The sequence below is a fragment of the Protopterus annectens genome, chromosome 13.part0 (genome assembly GCF_019279795.1).
Source record: "Protopterus annectens isolate FY-2018-M chromosome 13.part0, PAN1.0, whole genome shotgun sequence".
NCBI classification, from domain to species: domain Eukaryota; kingdom Metazoa; phylum Chordata; order Ceratodontiformes; family Protopteridae; genus Protopterus; species Protopterus annectens.
In genome coordinates this window covers 652698801-652725989 of record NC_056747.1, presented here as the reverse complement: position 1 = coordinate 652725989, position 27189 = coordinate 652698801, and the positions used below count along the sequence as shown (strand labels likewise).

The following is a 27189-nucleotide window of genomic DNA, read 5'->3' as shown; positions in this document are numbered from 1 at the left end:
AAAGTCAACTACAGCCTCTTACAAAAAGGCATTAATAGCTTCAAAGCTCCTGCCCCACTGATGACAAGGACACCTATATTGGGATATACACCAATGCATTGTATAAGCATCTATACAATTGTATTGACTTAACTGTTTCTGATAGGATCAAAGCAAGATCCAAAAGAAAAAAACAAGCCTGTCTGATGGACATCCACCATAAACATGTTATATAATAAGAGGAAGAAGTTGCTGTCTAAGAGCAAGAAGGAACAATCTCAGAACTGGAAGCATACCCTTCTCACCTTGAACAAGCAAATAAGACATTTGTAAAGTCCTCTAAAGCTAACTACAAATCTAGATTAGCACCCCTAGCTAAGGATAAACATAAGCCATTCTTTTGCTGCATCCAAAACTTTAAAGTAAAGGAAAAGCCCAGATTTGCACTGAACTGGTAGTGAATGGTACCACATACTGAACCAATGGAAATAGCCAACGTACTAGCAGATAGGTTCAGTGAACTTCTCTCCCTTGTCCCTGCCAAATATACCCCAAAGCATTCCTACCACCTACTCTCCACATAGTATCTCTAAAAAGGTCTTAACTGCTCTCTCTAAGGTCAAAAACACAGCCTCTATGGGACCTGCTAACATCCCAAGCTGCATTCTCAATGTTTTAAAACAGGAGTTAGCAACACCATTGGATACTCTTTTCAACTACAGCCTAAGCACTGGTTTTGTCCCCGATGAATGGAAAACAGCTACCGTCATCCCTTTGCACAAGGGGGGTGCATCCACTAATCCTGAGAACTATAGACCCATTACCATAACCAGCCTTATCTGCAAGGTCATGGAGAGAATCATCATGGACATTATCAACAAGCACATAGGAGACCTTCACACACTTGGCTCTACCTAGTTTGGTTTCGTTAAAGGGAGATCCTGCCTGTTGAACCTGGTGGACTTCTTTAAGATCGTCACCAAAACCCTGGATGAAGACAAATCTGTGCTTATGGCCTACCTAGACTTGGCCTAGGCCTTTGACACAATCCCCTACTCAGACATTATTGAAAAACTCATCAAGCTAGGGGGGGTCAATCCATATACTGTCAGGTGGGTTGCAGACTGGCTCACCGATAGAACACAAATTCAAAATAGGGTAGTCCACCTCCAGAAGCAGACCCATTACCAGTGGTGTTCCACAGAGATGGGTGCTGGGACACCTACTGTTTGGACTCTATTTCTCAGAAGTACAGGCAGAAACAAAAGGTCTGTGGCAGACAAAGTTTGCTGATGACTGCAAACTGGGCCCAGTCATTGAGTCCAACAGTCTACTAGAAGGACTTATGCAAACCAGGGATTGGTGTCAAAGACATGGTCTTAAACTCAATGCAAAAAAAATGCATCATCATCCTCTTTGGCAAAGGTGATGTCCTTGCAGATTACCATATTAATAAAATACCATAAGCTCTAAATCAGTGGAGAGAGATTTGGGCACAGAGGTTGACAGCAACCTTACTTTTGATCACCATGTCTCCACATTGGTAAGAAAGGCCTTCTATGTTGGTTCAGCTCATATGCAAGGGCATAGCTTCCAGAATAAAAGAGGTTATGACCCCACTGTATGCTTTCCTCATCAGGCCAATAATAGAGTACAATACTCTCTTTGGTATGTACTTAATCAGGCAGCTGCAGCAACTGGAGAGACCACCAAGGTAACTAACGAAGAAAATTCAGGGTCCAGCATATGTCTTATATGGACAGACTGAAATCACTGTCACTATAATCTATATCATATAGCCTGCTAAGAAGTGACCTGTGCTCTGCATACAGAGCAACCTCTAGTCCTGCCTTAATGGAAATACTGCACATTCGTATGTCAACTGGTACATGATTCACTCGCTCTAGGGACCTTAACCTAACATGTGACATCAAGAGGACATGCTGGAGAGACAGATATGTTTCCAAGAGGTTGTGTCTCCTCTGGAATAAACTTCCAATACTGGTTAAACAGAGCCCCTCATTAACCCTTTTTAAGTATAACTTGGACGATTGGATGGGAAACTGTAAATTCACCACAGGGGCTTCACCTGTGTCCCTCTTGGATAGGGACAGTCACAGCTGATTTAGATTTGCTTATAGCACAGACCACATATCTAGACTCTTAAGAGAACAAGGGTTGAACTTGGCTAGGCTTGTAAGGGCCCTTGGGCCATTAGCCTAGTAACCTCCTATGAACCTAAGTGCTATGGAACATGGGGTTACCACTTGTAATTTGGGCAGGCACAGTAGTGTCAGCATGCAGAACAGAAGAGAAGGTGACCTTCTGGGGCTGTGTGTAACATTTGCTTGTAGAAGTTCTAAAAAAAAGAGCTCAGAAAAAAATGATGAGGGATTGGATGGGCTATGCAATATTTTCTTACATCTTACATTCTCACTTTCTATATGTATGAATAAGATATGACCATTTGTCACTCATAAATGGTACAAAATATACTAGAATAATAGAACTGTCACTGCATACCATTAATATCAGTGGTATGCAGTAACTTAGCATGATGGTGTGTGATTCATGACAGGAACAATGCAATCTTCATCCCATCTGCAATGTTGCAGTGCTGTGAGACATTTTTGCCAACCAGCAAGTCCACTTACACACTGCTGAATATATACACATGTAAGACTGCTCTTCTTTATGGTCCTTCATGCATGAGCTGGATGCAGACAACAGCCTGGGTGCTTCAGGAACTACACTCTGTATATGTACGATTGAGGTGGTGCAATTCTGGACACAGTGATTGATGCTGTATATCACCCAGAGTCCGTAATGTGTGTGCGTATGTGAGCACAGTCTGGCAGCCAATGAGTATTCTTCAATAACTGAAATGGTGCATACATAACAGAGATGTAAACAGGGCCTGTATAAAAGCATGTGAAAGGAAGAGGGCACTGTACACATTTATTAGAAGTGCATCACCAACTAAGTATACATAACAGTGCATCCAATACCATCTTCAAAGAACTGTCAGTACGCATACCTTTCAACTGTACTGAATTCCTCAGTATTTCCCATTTTTGGGAGCAAAATAATAAGGAGCCACGAATTCCTGAGTGGCCCCTTCAAATCCCAATTTTGTTTTTCTGTTTTATTTAACTTTTTAATGAATGCTGACATCATCATGCTTTTTTTTAATTGGCAGCAGAGGGGTAATACAACCGATACAATAGGACATCTACACTACAGGAAAAAATGTTTCAAAAGCAGCAGTGAATGCCTTGATATAGCAAAAGTACAGTTTTGTACCTACCATAAATGTAGATGTTCGAAGATCCACATTGCTGCAGTCCTTACACTTGGGTAGTCCGCTGTCCTCGGTCGGCCCGAATATCAAAGTATAAGGCTGACGTCGGTCAAGGCGCATAAGACTGACATCAGGACGTCAGGGTACAAATGCGCATGACCGACGTCATATCCTCAGTCTTTTCTTGCCCCAGATGTCAGAAGACCCCAAAAAGAAAGGTCAAAACCAAAAGACAGCAAACAACCAACCAACCACCCTTGCACTAATAATATGTACAATATATACAATAAACACAATATTTACAACCCAACCCACACAACCGCCTCTAACTACAGAGGGGAAGGAGGGAGGGTAAATTGGACTGCAGCAATGTGGATCTTCGAACATCTACATTTATGGTAGGTACAAAACTGTACTATGTTCTTCATCTCACATTGCTGCAGTCCTTACACTTGGGTAGATTCCCAAAGCAGAGGTAAGGGAGGATGGCAAAACTATAAAGCGGCAGGAGCTGCCAAAATGCCCTATAAAATAGCAGTGGCAAAACCAGCCCTAGATTTAGAGTAAAGTGGAAGGTGATAATGCTTAGAGAAAGTATGCACTGAACTCCAAGTAGCTGCCTCCAAAATATCTTTAGTTGCCACCCCTTAAAAAGCTGTCAGTGGCAGTAGCCCTAGTGGAATGAGGCCTAATCCCAGCTGGAATCTCCTTACCATGATGGGAATAACAGAAAGCAATGCAAAACCCAATCCACTTAGAAATAGTTTGTTTTGACACAGGCTTGCCCTGAGAACTCAAAGCAAAAGAAACAAATAACTGCTGAGACTGCCTGAACCCTTTAGTTCTGCTCAAATAATATCGCAACTGCCTGTGTACATCTAAAGTGTGCAAAATCTTTTCCCCTTTATTTTGGGGATTTGCATAAAAAGTAGGCAAATGAATAGTTTGGTTTAAAGCCACACTAGAAACCACTTTAGGCATAAAGGAAGGATTAGTACGCAAAGATACCCTATCCTTATGGAAAATTAAGAAAGGCTCAACTGCCATAAGGGCCTGTAATTCAGAAACCCTTCTTGCAGAGGTAATGGCCAACAAAAAAGCAGTCTTCCATGATAAATATTTCAACTCGGCAGTAGCTGCAGGCTCAAAAGGTTGTAGAGTGAGTTTCTCTAACACAAAATTGAGATCCCAAGCAGGAGTAGGAGCTCTACGTGGGGGTCTTATATTCTTTGCCCCTCTAAGAAATTGCTTGAACAAAGGATGAGAAAACAATGGTGGGTCACAGTCATAGTTAGCAGAAATTGCTGCAGCATGAACCTTAATAGAAGAGAAGGACAAACCTTTGTCCAGTAACTCAGTAAGATATTGAAGAGCCACACTTAAATTAGGCTCAGAAACATCAAATTCCTTTGCTGCACTCCAAAATAAAAATCTCTTCCATTTATCTGCGTACACTTTCCTTGTACTAGGCCTTCTGGCTTCCAAAATAACATTCAAAACTTGCTGTGGAAGTTGAGACCCTCCAGGGTTCAAAACAGAATATGCCAGGCTGTTAGGTGAAGAGAGTGAAGTTTGACATTGAGTAAATGACTGTTCTCCTGAGACAGCAGGTGTGGAATCGAAGGCAAAGGCCATGGAGGCTCCCGTACCAGACTTCTCAGTAAAGGGTACCAGTGCTGTCAAGGCCAATCTGGAGCTATTAAAATCATCTTTGGCTTGTCCTGTCTGACCTTTAGGAGTACCTTTGGGAGGAGAGGCAGAGGTGGAAAGGCATACACATGAAGACTGCTCCAATTGAAAGAAAGAGCATCCACTTTCCTGGCTGTGGGATGAAACCTTTTTGTGCAAAACTTTGGCAGCTGGTAGTTTAGTGGAGAAGCAAACAGATCTATGTCTGGAGTTCCCCATGACACTGTCAATTTCTGAAATACATGAGGATCCAATTTCCACTCGTGGGGATCCATAATTCGTCTGCTCAACACATCTGCTAAGGAGTTCTGTGCTCCCGGCAGAAACCTTGCCTGAAGATTTAGCTGTAAACTGAGAGCAGTCTCCCACAAAGTCATTGCTTGCCTGCATAGAGGATAAGAATGTGTTCCCCCTTGCTTGTTGATGTACCACATGACAGTTGTGTTGTCTGTTAGAATCAACACCTGCCCTGGAAGAAGTAAATCCTTGAAAGCTATTCATGCAAATTGGACTGCTAACATCTCCTTCAAGTTGATATGTAGATGTTGTAGTCTGGCAGGCCACGTGTCTTGTATCCACTTTCCATTTAGATGAGCTCCCCAAGCTTTGTCTGAGGCATCTGTCGTTAGAATCTGACTCGCCTCTGGCCGGGTCACAGAGAGTCCCTTGTTTAGGTGACATTCCTGAGCCCACCACAAAAATTCCTTTTGAATGCAAGGTATTATCTGAATGACAGTGTCCATATCCTGGCAGTGCTGTGTCCATACATTTTGAGATACCATTGTAGCTTCCTCATATGCAGTTTGGCATTGGGAAGCACCAGAATACAAGATGCCATGAACCCCAAGGCTTGAAGGACTGTCCTTGCAGTCAGCCTGGACTGATGAGACAATTGATGGAAGTAAAGGGAAAGATTCTTTTGTTTGTCCGGGGTCAAAAAGGCCATCTGGGATGCTGTATTCAGTCTTACACCCAGAAAGCACATGTCCTGAGAGGGTACTAGACTGGACTTTATTTCGTTCACAGAATACCCCAGGCATCTTAGCACTGCTATCACATATTGCAAATGATGAAGAAGTTTGTCCCTTCCTTGAGCCAGAATCAGGCAATCGTCCAAATAAGGATAAATCTGTATTCCTTTTAGCCTGAAGAAAGCTATCACTGGAGCCAGAACTTTCGTGAACACTCTGGGCAGTAGATAAGCCAAAGGGCAATGCAGAGAACTGATAATGAGAAGTCCCAGCCAACGCAGATACTTCCTGCAACTTAGTCTGATAGGAACATGAAGGTAAGCCTCCTTGAGATCCAGAGTTACCATCCAGTGATCTTTGCCCAGCAGAGGTAAAAGCTGTTGTAACGTCAACATTTTGAACTTGGGAATGTCCAGATAAGTGTTGAGGATAGATAAATCCCAAATTGGTCTCCACGTGTTCCCCTTCTTTGGTACTAGGAACAGGTGAGAGTAAAATCCTAGGCCCACTTCTGGCAGAGGGACCGGCTGTATGGCCCCTATTTGAAGTAGCAGAGAAATTTGTTTGTGAGCCTCTATTCTTTTTTGAGGAGGAACGTCTGGCATGCCTTTGAAAGGAGGCAAGGTATGGAAATAAAACTTGTAACCTTGGTGTATGATATCCAATACCCATCTGTCTTGGGTAATTAAACTCCAATTTTCCTTGAAAAGTGCCAACCTTCCTCCCAAAGGTGCTGCCAGGCAGAAGGCTCTGGCAGCTGAAAAGGTAGGTCATTGGGCCTGTTTACGAAAAGACTGACCCCTGCCCTCACCCGAAGACTGTGCAGGTGAACTCCCTGTTCTAGGCCTGAAAGAGCCCTGAGCTCTGCCCCTACCACGTCTAGATCTACCCCTAGACTGGGAATCATAAGAAGGATACGTCCACCCCTTGGTAGGCCAATTCCTACTAAACTTGGAGGCTGAACCTGCAAAAAATCTTTAACAGTCTGCATAGACTTAGCCTTGTCTTCCATTTTCTTTAAGACTGCCTCCACAGGTGAACCAAACAACACATCAGACTGTAAAGGAGCATCTAAAATCCTTGTCTTAACATGGTCAGATAAATTCTGATCCCTCAGCCAGGCGTGCCTGCGAAGAACTGACCCAGTGGCAGCCACCCTAGATGAGGCCTGTACAGCATCAAAACCACATTGCAAAGAATGCTTACCCACCTGTTCAGAAACATGTAACAAATCCTGTAATTCCTTACACTCAATACCTTCCGCCAGAGCATCTACCTTAGACTTCAATTGAGAAAGTAGATAGTTTTGGTATTTCAACATGTGAAACTGGCAATTCAAAGCCCTCATAGCTAAGGTGGAAGAAGTATAGACTTTCTTTCCCCATCTATCCAAAGCCCTGGCCTCTTTATCTGGAGGAACCGGATTTTTACAACAGAAGCCTTGACACCCTTAGGCCCTTGACTAACAGTTTCTGGGTCCGCCCTAGGACTCTTAAAAGATATTTATGAGCTTCAGGCACCCTGTAATACCTATCCGGTTTAACAGGAGCAGGAGGCAAAGAATCAGGATTAAGAGAAGCCTCTGCAAACACATCTTCCACAACATCCAGAACAGGAGGTATAGCCAAAGGCCTATGCTGGGGTAAAACAAAATTCCCTAAGCCTTTTCCTGGAATCAGAGAAGTCCTGACCTTCCCACTTAAAATGTTCCCTCATGGAATGAAGAGTCTCTGAAAAAGAAAAATCCTCTGGAGGAGAAGCAGAAGGAGTAGAATCATCCACATCAGAATCAGAATAAGGAGAATACTCCTGCAAGTCTTCAGCCGAAGACTCTGAAATATCCGAAGCCTGCTCAAAACTCCCCAACTCTGGTTCCACCCTAGGCCTCTTATCAGGAGGGGGCAAATAACCTCTAATTAAAGTAATTAAATCTTCTGCCATTTTAAGCATGTGCTTCTTGGGCACAGATCCTGATGAACTAGGAGTGACACCAACAGAAGCTAAACCTGGCCTGCCTCTGGGAGAAGCCTTGTAAACAGAAGGAGAGGGCCTAACCACCCTAGGAAGGGAGGGGAGTACAGTAACCTGACAAGCACCTTCAGCCTGACCTGCCTCCTGAGAGGCCACATCCTGCAATAACAAAGTCTCCCCCTGGGACTCCAGAGAAACCTCCGGCGGAACCCCCGGTTCCACCGACACCTCAAGAACCGGCGTCCGCACGGACGACTCTTCTTGCCTGGGCTTAGCTGCTTTGTCTTTGCGCTTCTTGAAGAAGCGGCGCGGAGCATCCGACGGCATATTATAATTGCACCGCTTCCAAGACTAACCTGGCACAATCTAACCTTCGCTAATAGTGCGCTTATTGAACCTAGCACAAAAGCGACACCCAACAACGCCGTGCTCAGGCCCCAAACAAGGAATACACAAAGTATGATAATCTCTATGCGGTATCTGTTTCCCACAAGAAATACAGTTATTCACTTTTTCTGACATCCGGTAAACCACTGAGGCAAGAAAAAACTAAAATATTCCCCAACGGGGTACTTAGCCAACTTTGACTCGGTCTGAAACTCCGAATTCGAAAAATTTCAGAACGCCGAACGGCACTTGCAATGCTGCTTCTGCATCGGACCATGCGGCAAAAAAGACTGAGGATATGACGTCGGTCATGCGCATTTGTACCCTGACATCCTGATGTCAGTCTTATGCGCCTTGACCGACGTCAGCCTTATACTTTGATATTCGGGCCGACCGAGGACAGCGGACTACCCAAGTGTAAGGACTGCAGCAATGTGAGATGAAGAACATCGTGATTGCAAGTGGTTTTCATGTATTAATGAGGATTAAACATTATTTACTTTACCTCCTGAGCAGCCCTTACTGGGCATATGACAGAACCGATAAAATGTTGCGGGTAACCACTGTTAGATGATAGTGATACCTGTTGATCCAACTGTGGTGACCAAACTGGTGTGCAGGTGAGAGTAGAGCAAATATTTGGGACATAATGCATTTTTATTTCCAACTTCAGGCACACTTCAAGAAAACAAGAGGGGAGGGATTAACAGTGACGCGTGACTTACAGACAATTTCCGATATGTAGCTCAACATTGCTTGTCTGAATACAAATTAATTGGTTGACAGCTGCCCAGTAGTAACCTGCAACCCTCCACTGCAGGGTTCAGTGGTTTGTGTGTGTGTGTGTGTGTGTGTGTGTGTGTGTGTGTGTGTGTGTGTGTGTGTGATGATCTAGCAGTGGGAGAGATTAATGTTGAGCTTTCTATATATTTTAACTTTTGAGTGCAAGTTTTGTACCCACCTAGGAGAGATGCTCAGGAATCCTACCTTTACTTCTTAAGGCAATCCAAAGATGAGCTATTTTGGATCCAAGTCCAAGTCAGTTCTGGTAAAAACTCTAAGAAACCAAGCATAGTCTTAGTTTTAGCAGAGTTCATTTATTCTAATCCTTTGGCAGATGAGTGCTGTAATTGTTTTCACTCAAGATTCATGTATTTACATGAATGTATAAATTCAGGTTAAGTCAAAAAATTGTAATTGGATAAAACTCATAAAATCAAGTTTTTGTCGGTTCCCTGTTCTGGCCTATGGGCACTGCTGTTTTCATGGTTAGGGTGGCAATATTGTAAGGGCTTGTGGTGTGTCATGGTTGGGCAAGGGGAGTGAGGAAGAGACTTTTCAGTGTTTTGTCTTTGGTCAGGATTTACATGGGCCTTTTTAATAGGAAGGTAACTGTTTCCAGCTGACATGATGATGATTTACTGTATCAGACCCTTAAAAAGAAAACTAAATAAGAAAATAATTTAAACAAAAAAATAATTTACACAGATTATGCATTTTCTAACATTTATAAAATGTCTAGTCTGACGTGAACCAGGTTAAATTCCTAATATGTAAGGTGACTGAACTCCAATAATTTTCATAATAAATAGTTAGCAAGGCAATATTGTTATTATGGTCTTCATTTGAAACAGATTGGGGTCTCATCCCGGATTGGTTCATTTGAGATAGTCAGGGGTAATGATTCGGTTTTATTTGTTGGTAACAGCCTGAGAATGTCAGACAGAGTTTATCTGCATCCGTGGAATTAGTTATTAACAGTTGTGGTTGAGCTATCCTCAATACAGAGAAATGACCACATAAGTAAAACAAAAAAGGAACTTGCAGCACATATCCCACTTCTGTTTAACCTTATAATAGAAAAAGCACTATGCACCAATTAGTGAAAAGTGAACACATGTGATACCTCTTAAAGGAAAGCAGTGGGTGTTGTTTTTTGTAACTCTCCGGGTTAATTCTGCTTGGTGCAATAAACTTGTTGAGGCTGTACTTTTGTGATTGTTTTTTGTCTGGCATACCTGCTCCCAGTTGGCAGTATGGCTCTATTTACAGAGTTGCCTTCCCAAGATTGGATCCCACTCTAGCCAAGGAGCTCATCAGTCCATACCAAGCTAGTCCTGCTTCTACATTTTGGATTAAGTTGCTACTCCTCCAAACTTGTTTGGATTCCAGAAAGTAAACTGCTGCCTGGAAACTGAATGAATCATTTTATACCAGACACTTTTAAATGATGTTGTTGTGTTGGGGTGTCTGATTCTCTATGGAGGTAGCCACTGTATAAAAGGTAAGCTGTATTTGAGGGGCACCCCATCTAGCTGTTAAAGCAAAGGAGCACTCAGATTCTTAGGTTTTGTGTGTATAGTTAATTAAATCTAAGCAATATTCAGCGATGAAAAGATATCACAGCAATGCACATTATTAGGGCATGCTTTAGTACTTCTTATTTAGTGCTAGGGAGCCTTATTTGTGTTTCAGAAGCACACAAGCAGTAAGTAGTAGCGTCTTGATGTTTTTTTTTTTGTGTTGTGCAATTTCAAAATAAACATTTGCCATTTGTTTGTGATGGTCATTCTCAATTTGCACCCCTAGCATGATCACAGTAGAGTACTATGCATATATAACATTCAAGTTTCAATTTATTTTGAATGAAGAGTGTTGTTAAAGTGCCACTAATAAAAAAAAATGTACTCAGCTTCCTTAAAGGCATGCATGTTGCATGACATAGTGGTGCACCATTTTAAGCTGTTTTAGTAACATATTTCAATTTCTGACTGAAATGTTGTGAGTGACAGCTTTATAACATTGCAGCCTGTTTTGTTGTAGATTTGAAAAAAATTACTTCAATGTTTCTTGCCAGTCTGAAAGATACTTATGCAATGTTTCACTAGCTTTGAGACATTTATCGGCAATATTAGTTAAACCTTTTCAAGTATTTTTTTTAAATTGGTTCAATTTCTAGTAATGTAACTAAAAAGGGCAGCTAGAAATATAGTAGGCTTATCAGGGTTTGTGTTAGCTTGCATTTTCTGAAGGATATGAAGTCTAAAACTCAAATTATGTCATTATTTGGGGACTTTGTAGTTTGCCACAAATTTTAAGAGGAGGCACATACCAAAAATATTAGGCAAATAACTGGTCATTCTGCAGAAATCTGGACAGCTGAGTGGCATGAATTACTTTGCCTTTGTTAAAGATGCAAAATGGATGCTAAGGTTTAAAGAAATAATTATTCCAAAGTACTTAAATGCCACAGTTTTGCTATTTATGAAATTTCAATCTCACATTATTTCATGGGCGTCGGTATGTCATTTGATATTGCAAAGGAGGAGAAAAAGGAAAACGTAATTGATTGTTAAATAAGCTTAAGTGAGCAATTTCTGAGTTTGCTTTATCTATTACAAATTCTTGTGCATGTCAAATGTTGGTATCCCACAATTCCTCTGAAGTGGGTGGGGTTACATAATTATGCATCCAAAGTGTATATGAATCAGCATCTAGATTTTTGGCCAGTTGTACCTACTTTTCATGGGCCTTTGTCCAGATTTTTGATGATTCCGGGTTGACATGTATATCAGTTTGTAATCCAGACTAACTAAGCAAAGTATTGAAATAACAGCATTGGGAATGTACCACTTTTCATTGAATATATTCCTGACAGTCATATGGTAAAGGCAGCCTCTCTGCTGTCTAGTCAACAATGCAATTGCTACATAAAAAAATGACTGTGTATTACATAAAAATAATCATGTTTCACACAATTAGTAACTATACAATATGTTTTGTGATATACTATTTTAAGTAGCAAAGTTCTAAATGTATACTAGCCTAGAGCTTGCAGCAAGAAAGGTGCTGTAAACAGTATTAAAGGCCAGACTGGTGGGGTTCCTAGCTAAAAACTGAGCTAAGAGGTCCAACACAACATGGATATATTGAGTGTTTGTTTCAGTATATATTTTGTCCAAATAGTTTAGAAATCCCAAAATTGTGAGTTTGCCTGTGTGTGCTATTATATTTTTAAATATACTGATTATATTTCCATTAATGAGATGCATTGTACCAAGTGGCATACTTGTCTCTGGCTATATTATGAATTCAATTATTATTTATTTAAATAACCCATGCACCATCACATGCAAGGAAAGCAGTGCTTTTAGCTGCACCTCACACAATCGTCCCTTCTCATTCTTAGTATTCTTAGATTTTATGAGGATTATGTACCCCTCAGCTGGGAAGTCATACATGTGAGCTACCTGGGAATGTATTTCAACCAAGACAGCCAGTGACTTGTAAAAGTTCACTCCCCTAGCAACATCTGTAAGTCAGCTTTTAATAGTGTGCTGCTTGAATTTAATTATTGGAAGGTGTTTCTTAATCTGTCAGTGACATTAGATGGTCAAACTTTTTGCAGAAGTTTGTGTCACAGGAAGACAAACATTTTCTTGTAGACTTTCAATGATGTCATCAGTAAGTTGATTAGGGGTCCAGTAAGTGTACCTGACAATGTAAGCCTGAAATAGAGTATGGGGAGGAGATTTATCTGACCAACTTGTTTACTTCACTTTATTATACATGTTGTTCTCAAAAGATTGCTACCCATGACACCTCCATGTTTATGTGTGCATTTACTTCTGTTGAGACATTTGTGTAACCAACCTGAGTACTACTCAATAAACTTTCTGTATTGTTCTCATTAATGCTATTTTGTAACATTTTTTGTGTACCTCTGTGGAGCTTTTCTCCCAGGCCTCCAGTGAAAAAGGGCTCTAGCTCAGTTGGACTTTCACTGTCAACAAATGTCAAATAAAAAAATAAATTAATTCTTACATGGATAAAATAATTTAGTGTACCTGGAAATAGCTATCAATCTATCTATATAAAATAAATATACTTTTTCTATCCAAAACTAATATACTTTTTTTTTTCCCTTTTTGGTGCTTCAGTTCCATCAGCACGTATGCATGCTATGAAGGTGAGTCTGGTTACACCCCCCCCCCCCGAGATACTCAACCAACTCTCAAGTTGCATCCCAAATCATGGATCTATCAGTTGTTCCTCCTCCCCAGTTCAACTTTCTTTGTATTGAGTTGCTTGGGGATTTTCTTTCTTCCTATGCTAATATTATTCTATTTGCTGTCTGGTCAGTGGGGGGGTAACCTTCAATATATGTCCCATCTCAGGTCCACAAGGCAGTCACAGCTTTGACAGTCCTCCTGCCCCCAGCTCACCCTTCTTCTGTCTGAGCTCTGGCTACCACCAATGAGATGCTCATCTCAACCCTCCCCTAACAATAGGAATGCCCACCTTCCTACCCAAGCTACTAATAAATCCTCAGGTGTCTGGGTTATAGCCATGGTTTTATTATTCCATGAAATCAACAAGGCAATAAATGTATTAAGTTTGAAGAAATGAATTAGGAGTATGCAATTAATTAGAATAATGAAAATTGTGGGAAGCATGTGCTTGCTAAAGTGTCAATTCCATTTCTCAGACTGGGGAAGATTAATGTAATTGCTTACTAATGCTACAATGTGCTTATAATTATCAGAATATGCAATGCATGTTACTTTTTGAAAAAAAAATACTTTCAGTAACATTTAAAAAAATGCAAAAACTCTAAAAACTCTGCAAATATTTAGCACTCATGAAACTGAATATTATTCTAATGAAAACTGAAATCACTGGTTATGGCAAATATATTGGTATACCATAATGACAATTTTACCTTTTTTGCAGGGAGCACTATCTTTTTTCTTTTTCAGAGTTGAGCTACTATTGTTAGTGTTTTCTGTTTTTTTTTTTTTTTGCAGTGTTGCACTATGTAGCTATGGCTATTATTACTGCATGGTTGATTTCAAAATTTCATTGAAAAAAGAGACTAAATACAGCTATTGTTAACTGGATGGATTCTATTGTAAGATTAAATGTTAAATAATTTTCTGTTGCTCACATCAAATATTGTGCTTATGATTATTCCAGATACAATCATTGGACTCATTATGTGGGACAAAGTAAAGTAGTATAAATATCAATTTCTAAGATTCTAGGTACCCTTTACTTAAGCTGACCACCCTCCATTTGTTATTTTGTATAAAAAAAAAAAATAATAAAAATAATAATGAGCAACTTTTTCTGAACTCCGCAGACATCATTGTAAGTCTCAGTGCCTCAGAGGCAAAGACATCTTAAATCTCCATAACTTAAAAGCCACACTCATTATCTGGTTTCACTTATCTTCTTTCCAAACAATAGAGTCAGAAAATTCAGTGTGTTGTGACAACCTACAGAAACACAAGCAAGGCTTGCTCATTTCAGTAACCCCTTACCCTCTACAGCTTTCCTAAATACTGGCATCTCACAAAGCTCAGTACGTGTCCCCTGTTATTTTCCCCTATTTATCAATATCATCTGCTTAGAACTTCCTTCCCTGAAACTTTTCTACTACCGGTTGACTCAAATAAATCATGTATTGCCCTAAAGGTGAATCTGCAGACAAAGTTCATGGATTTTTGCAATTGGTCCACTTCTAATAAATTACTTAATAACCCCCACCCAAAAAAAAAAACAGTGTCATGGTCTTCTCCATTCATCTTGAACTAGCATCCTTATATAACCTGTAGTACTTACAGACACTAATGCCACAGAACAAAAATATGTATGACTTAATCTAGACCTACGCTTATGCTCCACTGGACACTCTAACAAAGTGCTTCCACAGCTAACTCATATAGACTATTTTATCCATAAAGTAGCAGAAAGTATTCTAAGAACTAAACCAACACAGGAATGGGGAAAGGAGATTCTACCAATAGGGATGACTGCAATTAGGAATATAGACAATAGGCAAGAGGGGACTGGAATTTATTGGAGAAAACTGGCAAAGGAACCAATGTACTGGGGGCAAATTAGAGAAGGAAAAGTAACAGAATGGGAAGAGACCAAGACCAAGAATTTGGACTGCAGGATACATATTGCCGTCCCTATCAAGGATTGATATTAGAGTATAGCTAAAGAAATAGGGAGGGGTCCTAATTGAAAGACCAGCACTGGTAGAACCTTTAGTTGAATCTAGAACAGAAGTTGCCATTAAAAAAGTAATAATTAATAGAGCATATAAAATATTGTATGACTATAAAAATCAATCAGAGGAGGTTAGAAAGGATTAGGAAGAGAGACTGGATAAGCAATTCACAAAGAAATAACGGGATGATATATGTACATCTCCCAAATATGCAACAATGTCTAGAAGATTTAGGATTTTTGCTTTGAAATGTTTACATAGATATTTTTACTCCAAGTAGACTCCAGAGAATTTTTCCTCAGGTAGACAGCAAATGTTGGAGGTGTGATGGAGAAGAAAGAGGTACTTGGGCACATATTTTTGGGGAGTGTGGTGGGTTGGCAGACTTTATAGATTCTCTGCTGGATGCACTGTCAGAGATGCTGGGTGGGCAGATTGGTATGATGAGGGAGATGATTTTTCTGAGCTATGATACAGAATCGGAATTGCCTAGACATGGTAAGGCCTTGCTGTGTCTAATTATGGTGGCTACCAAAAAAGCAATTACTAGAAAATGGAAATCAAAATCTAACCCAACTATATTAGAAGTAGTAAACACACTAACAGAGATAAAATGACCGAAATTGAAATTTTTAGAAAAGGGTAGGAGCAAACTACATTGGAAAAAAATGTGAATTGTGGGAACAATACTTACAGAGGAGGAATGAGGTTTAAAAGAAGGCAGGACTTAAATGAGCTATGCAATGTTTGACTAAAAATGACTGGGTAGATTATAAGTGATGCATAATGTTTGTAACTGGGGGTGTGTCAGTATGGTTTGTGATGTAAAATGCTTGCAACTAGGGTTATGTCGGTGTAGTTTGTTTTCATTTATATAAATGTATGATTGTTTATGTTGCAAGTGATGGTTTAATAAAGATGTTTCTTGTTTAAAAAAAGGGGGCAGTAATTGAATAATTTATGCAATGTTGCTTAGGTTACATGATACATAGCAATGTGAAGTATAGTGTTTGTTAATGTTAAATTGTTAATACAGTTTGATTACTTTTGTATAACTGTAAATTCGCCTATGTCACAAGTGACAATTCAATAAAGGTGTTTAAATCTATGTTACAGAATCCCTGTCTCATATACGTTTGTAGGTAAGTACCAGGCTAGCTGTCCTCATGGGCCATTTTAAGCCTAGACAATTTCCCTTTTAGTGTTTGAATTAACCTATCCCATTTGGTTATAGACTGGCCTTACTCATCCTATGGTCAATAATTACCTCTAACAGGAATTACTGGGATCATACTGCAGATAATTTGAGGGGACCCATAAATGGGATTAAGAATTTAAGAGCTGCTTCTGTCCATTATTAGTACAAGGGGCAGCCCTGGGGTAAATTTTCAGTTTCCTATTCATAGAGCTAAGTGGTGCTTGAAAAATGGATAGATGAACTTTGTTTTATGTGGATGGGGAATCTGTTACACACCAGCACTACCTTCTGTGAGATATACCTATCCCTCCAGACTATTCTGCTGCTGTTGCAGAAGAGCTTTAGATCCCTAGACAGAGTATTTCTGATGCCATCTGACTTGCTACTGTGCAGTAAATCCATCAGTAATGTGTCAGATAATGCCTTGTGTGTTAAAACACTGGTCACTTAGGTCTTAGCAGTCTGTAGGCTACCAACTATAGTGATAGAGCTTTGAGTTGCTCCATGTAGGACATTTGTTTTATGCCTTGTAGCCCTTTTAGTAATTCTATCTTCCATAGCACAACTGCTATTGCCTGAAGCATTCATGTTTCTAAACTAGAATACAGTCTGCCCCTGCCATGCTTCCCATTAGTCTGCAACACAAACTGTAAGCTCTCAAAACAAGGATCTGTAGATTTGCCCTTGGATCTGACCAATCAGAGTATCGCCATCAGACCCTAAAACCTACTGGTTTCCTGTTTCTCTCCATGCCATTCTACTGCTCAGTCTGCCCACCCTTTTAATTTCATTATAGGCAAATGTCCTTCTCCAAAGTTGGACCAACCACATGGAACAGACTACCCAATGAAGTAAGAAACTATAAACTGTGAATGTTTTAAAAAGTGCATTAAAAGAACACCTGCAAAAATGAAGCCATTTGAACGACAATGGATATATTTATACAACCTTAACTGCCATACTTTAATAACTGCCACCTTTGTTTAAAAACTACAATTGCACCAAAATGTATATTGCCCAAATACTGTATTATGTATAAAATATTATTCTTAGTAAATGTGCTTGTTGCTGCTTTTTTGTGTTAATAATTTAAGTAAATTGTTGTGTACTGGAAAGTGTATTATTTTCGGCTCAATGAACAAGGGTCATGACTGAAAATGGTTAGCAAACCAGCTCACCTACCCAGTTAAGAAATAAGAGATGAATAAATAAACTAAGACTGCTAATTGAATGTTTTCTGTTTCCAGCAACATTTTAGATAGGAATACAATCCAATAATTCTTTTCCCATTGTACTGAAGTAACCTCCTGGTCTGACTGAAAGCTGAGCTCTACCGATTTCATTATTTACAAACTGACGTCATCAACATCTTCATAAACTATAAAATGACACAAGGTACAATACCATGAGATTCTAAGCCAATATTTTGGGAAATAAAAGGAAAGTGAGTAGTGCAGAGATTTAGCAAAGCTCACCAGGTCTGTTTGCTGAGAAAATGAAGTATTTTCAATGCGTGTTTTTCTTAATTACATAAAACACCAGTTAGCACATTCATGACCATTTCCGTTTTGAAGGAACTGTGAAAATAGAGAGTGGGACTCTCTGAAAGGAAAGAGAAGTGATTACTGGGACTCTGTGACGTTTGTCCTAGATCCCATGCTTTTTGGCATCTTTGTATCATACCTTATGAGGTACATGGCATGGTGTACAGGATTCATCTATCTGATGACAGCACTAAGAAAAAAGAGACAGTGGAAGATGGAGGCACAGGCACTCAAACTGACCCAAGGAGACCAGCAGTACGGGGCTATCAAGGGCCATCCAAGGCTTAATGCACTGAATTATAAACTATTTACCCTGAGCTCTATTAGTCCTTAAGCGGAATACCAACATGGAGGAATGCCCCTATGATGTACAGATCAGGAACAAAAGACCTTGGTGTGCTAGTCAGATCAAAACATACTGCTGTGTAAAAACTGAACTGTAGCTAAAGCTAGTAACATGCTGGACTACACCATTAGGAGTACAGACTGCAAGAACAGAAAGGTTATATTGGATCACTGGCCTGGGCCTAGCTAGAGCCCTATCTTAAATTCTGGTCCCCATCTAGGAATAAAGGTACCAAGCAGTAAGAGACATGGCAGACGAGTATTGAAAAGGTTATGGGAGCTTCATCTGTTTTCAGGAAAGTAATGTTAAGAAACTGAAGCATGATACTGGTATGGGAGCAGTGGTATACGATACTGGTATGAGAGCAGTGGTATATGATACTGGTATGAGAGCAATGGTATACGATACTGGTATGGGAGCAGTGGTATATGATACTGGTATGGGAGCAGTGGTATATGATACTGATATGGGAGCAGTGGTATATGATACTGGTATGGGAGCACTGGTATACAATACTGGTATGGGAGCAGTGGTATATGATACTGCTATGGGAGCAGTGCTATATGATACTGCTATGGGAGCAGTGCTATATGATACTGCTATGGGAGCAGTGCTATATGATACTGCTATGGGAGCAGTGGTATATGATACTGCTATAGGAGCAGTGGTATATGATACTGATATGGGAGCAGTGGTATACGATACTGGTATGGGAGCACTGGTATACGATACTGGTATGGGAGCAGTGGTATATGATACCGGTATGGGAGCAGTGGTATATGATACCGGTATGGGAGCAGTGGTATATGATACCGGTATGGGAGCAGTGGTTTATGATACTGGTATGGGAGCAGTGGTATATGATACTGCTATGGGAGCAGTGGTATATGATACTGCTATGGGAGCAGTGGTATATGATACTGCTATGGGAGCAGTGCTATATGATACTGCTATGGGAGCAGTGCTATATGATACTGCTATGGGAGCAGTGGTATATGATACTGCTATGGGAGCAGTGGTATATGATACTGCTATGGGAGCAGTGGTATATGATACTGCTATGGGAGCAGTGGTATATGATACTGCTATGGGAGCAGTGGTATATGATACTGCTATGGGAGCAGTGGTATATGATACTGCTATGGGAGCAGTGGTATATGATACTGCTATGGGAGCAGTGGTATATGATACTGGTATGGGAGCAGTGGTATATGATACTGGTATGGGAGCAGTGCTATACCTCTCAAGAAGAATTACAAAGAGCAGGAGAGAAAACATGCTTATTAGGTTAAACACAAAAGTACAGCCAATACACTAAAATATCATTTTCTACAGGCAAACTAGTGGACAAAGAAAGCAGGCCACCTGAGTGTGAAGTAAATTATTACATCACAGAGTCATTCAATGACTCTGAATACTGATGGTGAGATATGAGGAATGGTAATGAAAGATATGTGCTATACAGACAGGGCATACTACTACAAACATGACGCCATTTTCTGCTGAAACTACTATATGATTTAAAGTAATATAATGTAACATAATATAATATAATACAATATAATAACAAACACTGACCTTTTTACACAGTTTACATTCTCTCTCTTCTGTAATTTTCTGGGACAAAATAATACAAATGACAGCAGAATAAAGGAATTCTTTGTGATGTTGTTCATAACATGCTATTACATTACTTCCAAGCAATGCATTATAATATTGTAAAAATTACTAGGCAATAAAATAAAGAAATATCTTCCTTCCTAACCGAATGTTCAGATGTTGTAGGTGAATTTAACTAGTTTGATGTAATCAGGAAAAAAAGTATATTCAAAAAACAGAAAGGGAGTATGTGAGTCTGTAGTCCAAACAACCAAACAAGTAAACCAAAAGGACTCACGTAATGTCCCAAAAGTAGTTGAAAATTCCAACTGTCTAGGGTAAATATAAAAGGCCAAAAAACCCTTTGGTTGAATCCAGAAATGGCATTTATTTGGATAATTAAGTGATTTCATCCCAATAATGCTGCAGGACTTCTTCAGAACAGAAAGTATATGCTTTTCATCTGAGTATACAACATTAGAGCAAAAGGAATATGGCTGTAGCTAATGAAACATTCATCACCTGGTCTCCCAGAGGAGGGCAACTGCCCACAAGTAAGTTAACATGTTACCTATAAAAAGCACTCAGGTTTACCCTTTAGCCACCATTTGCTGAATAATAAATGTGACATTTGCTCACTGATGGAAAGATATATAACACTGAGGACTAGACATGGGGCTACAGGAACCACGCTCTTAAAAAAACAAAATGGAAGGAGTTCATATGATGTAAATAAGTAACATACTGTGCATAACTTTGTTCATATCCCGCTGTGGTGGTGCTGCGGTAGCGTTGTCGCCTCACAGTAAGATGCTGTCCAGTTTGATTCTCAGCTAGAGCGTCTTTTGCGTGGAGACATGCATGAATGGACGTACCTTCATTGAAGGTTGTGCTTCAGGGCTGGTAACTCGGCACGTAAAAATCAACTACCAATCATTAGCGGACTGGAGTTCCGCTGTGGCGACCCCTAACTGGGAAAACCCGAAAGACACAAACAAACTGTGCATAACTTTGTTCATATGTTGGTTGATGTGAATAACTATTTCATGATTAAAATAAGGCGACTTGCTTAATTTTCACACTAAGTATCTGATATATACTTTCTTTGACATGGATGCAATGAACAAGATTTTAGAGATGGAATAATGCAATGATATTGTATTAGTTAATAAGCAATCTAAATTGCACCTATTTAATTTATACATGTTAGGATTTTGCTATACAGTTGACTGGGTTTTGAAACTACAACAAAACAGATGACAGAAAGATATTTACTTATTTTTGGATTGCTCCTTTACTGTTACCTGAGCTCCCATGCTAAAATGTTGCCACTCTTTCATAAAACATGAACAGTTCTCTGTAGTGACAGATATTCTTTTTCAATGCTGTAAATTCCCTGTCTGTACAATATCTGTACTGTTTCCAGCATATAAATTATCTGCTTTGTGTATAACCCCTGCATGTACCACATTTGCTCAGACTGCATTTAACTGCAAAGAGTGTCGATATATACAGCACAAATTTAGATTTACAAGCAGACTGCCAAGTCAGTCATTGTGATTGGTATGCCTTCTTGTACTGACAGATTTGCATTATATTATGTGTTTGAAAGGGGCCAACATCATGGTAATAAGAAGTCCAGCTCAGATCCAATTCCCTATCCAATTAACAAACAAACAAATATAGATATGCAAATACATATGCAACTCCTCAAGTATAATTCAAGCATATTGAAAAAAAATGATAGTATCTGCAAAGAATACACATCTGGCAGTAAGTGCTTTAGACTTGTTAGTGAGATACTTCCAGCTTCAAGGGTATAGGATTTGAATTGTTCTACCTTTATTTCCTATTGTATGAGAATGAACAAGCCACATAAACAGACAATGCTTTAGAAGTAGGAATTTGGGCTAAGCTTCTTAATGGTGCTGTGCACCACATTCATTGTAACTACCTATGAACATAAATCAGGACTAGCTTAATGTATATCTGCGGGATCATGGTAACCACAGGCTTTGCCATACCTGTAACTGTTTATACTTGTGGTTGACCCTGAGGTATACAGTTCTGGTATAACTAGCATCATCATGGTTCCCCTTCACCTCTGTAATGTGCACAGTGCGTGCCATTCCTTCCTTCCTTGTATCAGGAATCTGAGGGATGGTAGTAGATGACTACTGAAAGAAAGTCTCTTTGCACTATAAAATGCAACATTACATAAGTCATGGGCAAGAAGAGAATATTAAACAATACATTTTCCAGCATAAAACACTGATCTGATAAGTCAGACTGAGGTGAAGTCTCTTGCATAAAACAGTGACATTAATTAACAAGTCAATGTGAGACAAAACATGCAAGTTTCATGTTAAAGAAAACGTTAATCAAGTAAGCTAAATTAAATAAAGCAGATGTAAAAGAGATAATGCAGCCATAACCTAGTCAGTGCTACAGCTCTTTAAGATGAGAGTCATATAGTAGATTTCTGAAGCAGAGGAATAAGGAATGATTTAGATATATGTATATATAACAGTGTATTCACTTGACTGAACTTTTTGGTAACACTTAAATTAACAGAACCATGCAATTGCTTATCCTAGTCAGTGTAGTATTGGACAAAGGGACCTCGCTCTGGGGGGTTTCATTCTCTGCAATACTGAGCAGTGTCAGGACTGCAGACATTTCACATCTGTTCAAGCACCCCCCCCCCCTATACCCAGCCACACATGTATATGTTGAATAACATAAACATCAAGGGCTGTGATTAGTATAGAATGGCACTTGTAATTTTTTATTTTTAATTTATTCTAGCCCTTGTTGCTCTCTGCCATCGTGGCATACAGCTTAGTAGAAATGACAAGAATAGCATTAAATGGAATGGATTCAGCAGAAATGTACATGGAATGTACATGAAAAGAAAATCTATTAAAGAAGACAAACAAAAAAGCATTCACATGCAGCTGGTTCACAGCTATAACTTAATGAGCTCTGTAACAATCAATTTTATTTACATTATTTCACATATGTGGTAAATATAGAAAACACATTTCTAAGCACCCTGGGTAGCTTGTGATACTGTAGAAATCTAATAGAAATGCATTTCATAAATAACATGCAAACAAATGTCAAACTATCCCAAAACAAAACATTATATCAACACTCATTTGTATAAATATGTAAAGATATAGGCTCAGATAAAAATATACTGAACAATTCTGCAACTGCATTGTTTAAAATATAAACTGTTTATTGTTGAAAATATAAAGTGTGGCAGGTGAAGACCAATAGAAAAGTCTGACTTACATCAATAAGCTTCGCTATAGTATAGATAAATGAGAAGTGCGTCCGATTGCACATTGAGAATACATTACCTCCATCATTGTCCTTGCTGTCCTCACAAGTCATTTCCATGATGACATTGCAACCTGCGCCGCTCCATCCGACTAGACAAACACAATGCCATCCGTTCTGGTCCAAAGTGCATCTACCGTTCCCATTACACAAACCTGGGCAGCCATCTGTCAAGAAAAGAAAATGCAAAGGCAAATCAAATCAGCCTGCATCCAATAAATGAAAATTAAATATTAGTTCAAGAGCCAGTTTAATTATGATAATGTAAAGTCCATTATTAATCTGATGTTCACTTTTAATTAGTGTCAAATCTTTCTCAGGTCAAATCTTTTTCCAAGCAACTCAGCTCCATGAAATATTGGCAATATGTAACTAGCTCAGAATGACTGATTGTTTAACTAACTGATTTCGATACAGTAAGCTAATCTACTATACAAAATGATTTTAGTAGCATATGGGTTGTAAACCTAATGACATCTATTAGGAATCACAGCAAAACTAGAAAACAAATTCCTAAAAAGGACCATAGCAGTGATAATCAAAGAGCAATTAATTTACAAGTTTGCATTTTATGCTGTCAAATAAAGTATATTATTACAAGTATTACTGCATTCAAGGCATGAACCTGGAGAACTGCACCTTTATAGAAATGAAAAAGGCCACAAACTCAAAGCATACAGAAATGTGCCTAGTTGCTGACAAGCCTGTGAGCTATATAGTTAGTAGGCTTTTTAGTAAACTCCTCCAGAAAGTAATGCTTAACAGTTTTTAGATCTGTTGCATGTAAACTGTTCTTGAGAGAGGTATCACTGTAACCTCTTAAATGCACTTAAAACATTCCATTTTCCAAGACCCAACTCAATAAAAAAGGCTTAAGATATTTAGAAAGGACTATGCCAGCAGCAATGCACCTTGATAGTGTATATATATATATATATATATATGTATATGTATATATATATATATATATATATATATATATATATATATATATATTCATGGCTAACTTCTTAAGGCCAGCGTATTCATAGGTTCAGAGATACACACTAGGCTAAGAACTCTACAGCCTTTATAAGCCTAGCCATGCAACCAAAATGTGTCCTACAAATTGTATGCTTTCGAAGTTTATATAGGGGTGATTGCGGGTTATGGGATGCACTGACTGCCTCTTTCCATCAGAGACATAGGTGCCAGACCAGGGGTAAAGTTTAAATTACCCATCCAATGATCCAAGTTATGTTTAAATATGATTAGAGAGGGACGTTGTTTCACATCGATGAGATCCTGTTCCAGAGAAAGCAAATTTTCTGAGATATATATCTGTCTCTCCAACACGTCTTATTTAAGTTGCAAACAAAATTTAGGTATTTAGATCTAAGAGTTCTGATGCTTTTTGTTTTGTGGATGTGAAAAAGGTTCATCATAGTGGGGTTCAGGGATGCCTTCTATGTCAAGTATAGATTACCTCTCATTAGTCTGTAGGAGACCAAGTACAGAGATCCACATAGGACATTGTGTTTATGCCCTCTATCATTTTTGTAAGGAACCTTTGCAGATATTCTAGTTGCTGCATTTCTCTGGTCAGGTGTATATACTGAAGGAGGTAGTATACTCAACGATGGGTCTGATAAGGACCGAGCATATCATTCTTCATAAATGTATTTATTTACTTATTTATTTGTCTTTGTTGACCAGTAAAGTTTGAATGGGCAAAACCCATTTTCAGCAGAGGCCTAAGATGAAAAGTTCCAGTAGGTATATTTAAGATACTCATGGCAAAACAAATATTTTAGAAAGTTACATTACATAGACAGCTCTTAAGAAATCTAGACAAAAACAAGTAATTTTTCCATAGCGACACATTTCAAAGAAAAAAACAGGTATTTCTTTGCTTGTGACAGTATACATGATGTTGCATTCCAAGTGTAAAACATTTAGCATTCAAGCAATTCACATGCGATATATGTGTCACGCAGACTTTAGAAATGACCGAGTCATAGGGCTCCCTATGGGCTCACTCCGCTCCCCTACCCCCAATTCCCACCCACCCCCAGCACCTCTACATTTATACTTAGCTAGCCACTCCCTCAACTTTAACTACCCAATCTAGATTATCCATTATTCCCCCTAAGGTTACCCCTCCCATCATATATCCTAGCAATAACCTACCGCTCATAATCCAATAACTAAATCTGACCATTCTGTAAACTAGCTAACAGTTCTAACTAAACCACCTCATCTTACTACAACCCAAGTATACCATCTCATCTTCACCTACTATAACCACTACAAACCCATACCATGACACCCAGTCCCCTACCACTACTCACTTAAATAACACTTTTAACAACCATCACTGTCTTATTCTGTCTCACCCAACCTACAATAGGAAATCACTCTCCCCATTTCACACTACCACACCTTTCTCTATTATAGACTCATACTCCTCTATCTTTACATCTCCCTACCTCTACCCCCAGAATACTACTTTGCTATTCCCCTACTGACTCCTATCTAACTCTGAAAACACCAAATCCAACTTTACCACTTTTAAAATCCGCAAAACTCTCCAACACTCTACTATACCCCAAAGCCTCCAAATATCTCTTCAATCACATTATCTCTTTTCTTCTCACTGGTGATATTCCCCAAAACCCTAGTCAATCCACCACACAAATTTCCAGAAAACAAACCCATCCCTCCCAAACAACAAGCAAAACCCTTCGCTTCTCAGCACTAAATGCTCAAAGCCTTTGTAATAAAATCCCAAACCTCCATGCCTGGCTTCAATACAATAAATCAGACATTCTTTCCATCTCAGAAACCTGGCTCAAGCCCCACATAAAAGAATCTGAACTAATACCACCTAACTACCGAATCCTAAGAAATGACTGAGTACAAAAGAAAGGAGGTGGGGTAGCACTCCAATACTCTGCATTCCTGTTAGTGACCTCTTATACCAAACCGTTCCAAATTTGGTAAGTCAGAAATTATAAAACTTTCTCTTACAAAGATAACTAACTCCTAACTTGTATAAGACCATTACTAGACCTGCATTAGAATATAATTCTGTACTCTGCTGTTATAAGATATGCAACTTACAGCCCCTTGAGCTGGTTCTGAAGAAGTTTACCAAGCAGATACCTGTCTGTAACAAGACTACGTATGTCCAAAAAGTACATTTTAATTTATACAGCTAATTTATCAATACTTTAGTGGAAAACTAAGTCTACTTTATAGAGCATAACACAGTGCAACTTTAAGGCTGGAATACCAATATAGTTACAACATTAACTGACAAACAGGATCTCTATATAGTTATCTGGTGTCCATATCAAACCTGCATAAATGGTTTCTATATCAGTCATTACTTTCCTTATGGAGCTGTCTAGTCAACCATATTAGGAAACAAGTTCATTGGCTTTTTCTAGAAGTCAGATAGATTTCTATGTAGTGTGTATGTATAGGTGTTTATGACTTTAAGGAGCTGGAATCTGCATTCCATGATGGCCACTGGTCCTGTACGCAAGGTCAGTATCATATGTGAACCTATTAAGGTACAATGGTTAATCAATTATAAAGTTGGAGCACCTTATCCTACAAGTATCCAATATAGAAATGAGAACTGATATATTGGAGATATTTAATGTTTGTATAATTAACTCTTTGGTGGAACAGGAAGAAAAAGTTTTGCACTCCTAGGATAGAGGATTCATCTTTTTTAATGTTCATGTGGGTGGATAAGGTTCCTAGCACAAAACACAAGTCATTGTATTTAAATCTTGTGAATTAGATATCACAACATAATGACAAGTCTAACTCCTATGAAAATTGAGAT

General features: G+C 39.1%; 1 protein-coding gene across 3 annotated transcripts in view; it reads right to left on the bottom strand.

Moving 5' to 3' along the window:
* Positions 1 to 27189, bottom strand: part of TENM1 (teneurin transmembrane protein 1) — a 3721864-nt gene that overhangs the window by 1195567 nt on the left and 2499108 nt on the right. For all 3 annotated transcript variants that reach the window (XM_044054336.1, XM_044054337.1, XM_044054338.1), the window contains one exon: positions 23372 to 23518. In XM_044054336.1, coding sequence (XP_043910271.1) covers positions 23372 to 23518 — 147 coding nt within the window. The remainder of the gene's footprint in view (positions 1 to 23371; positions 23519 to 27189) is intronic.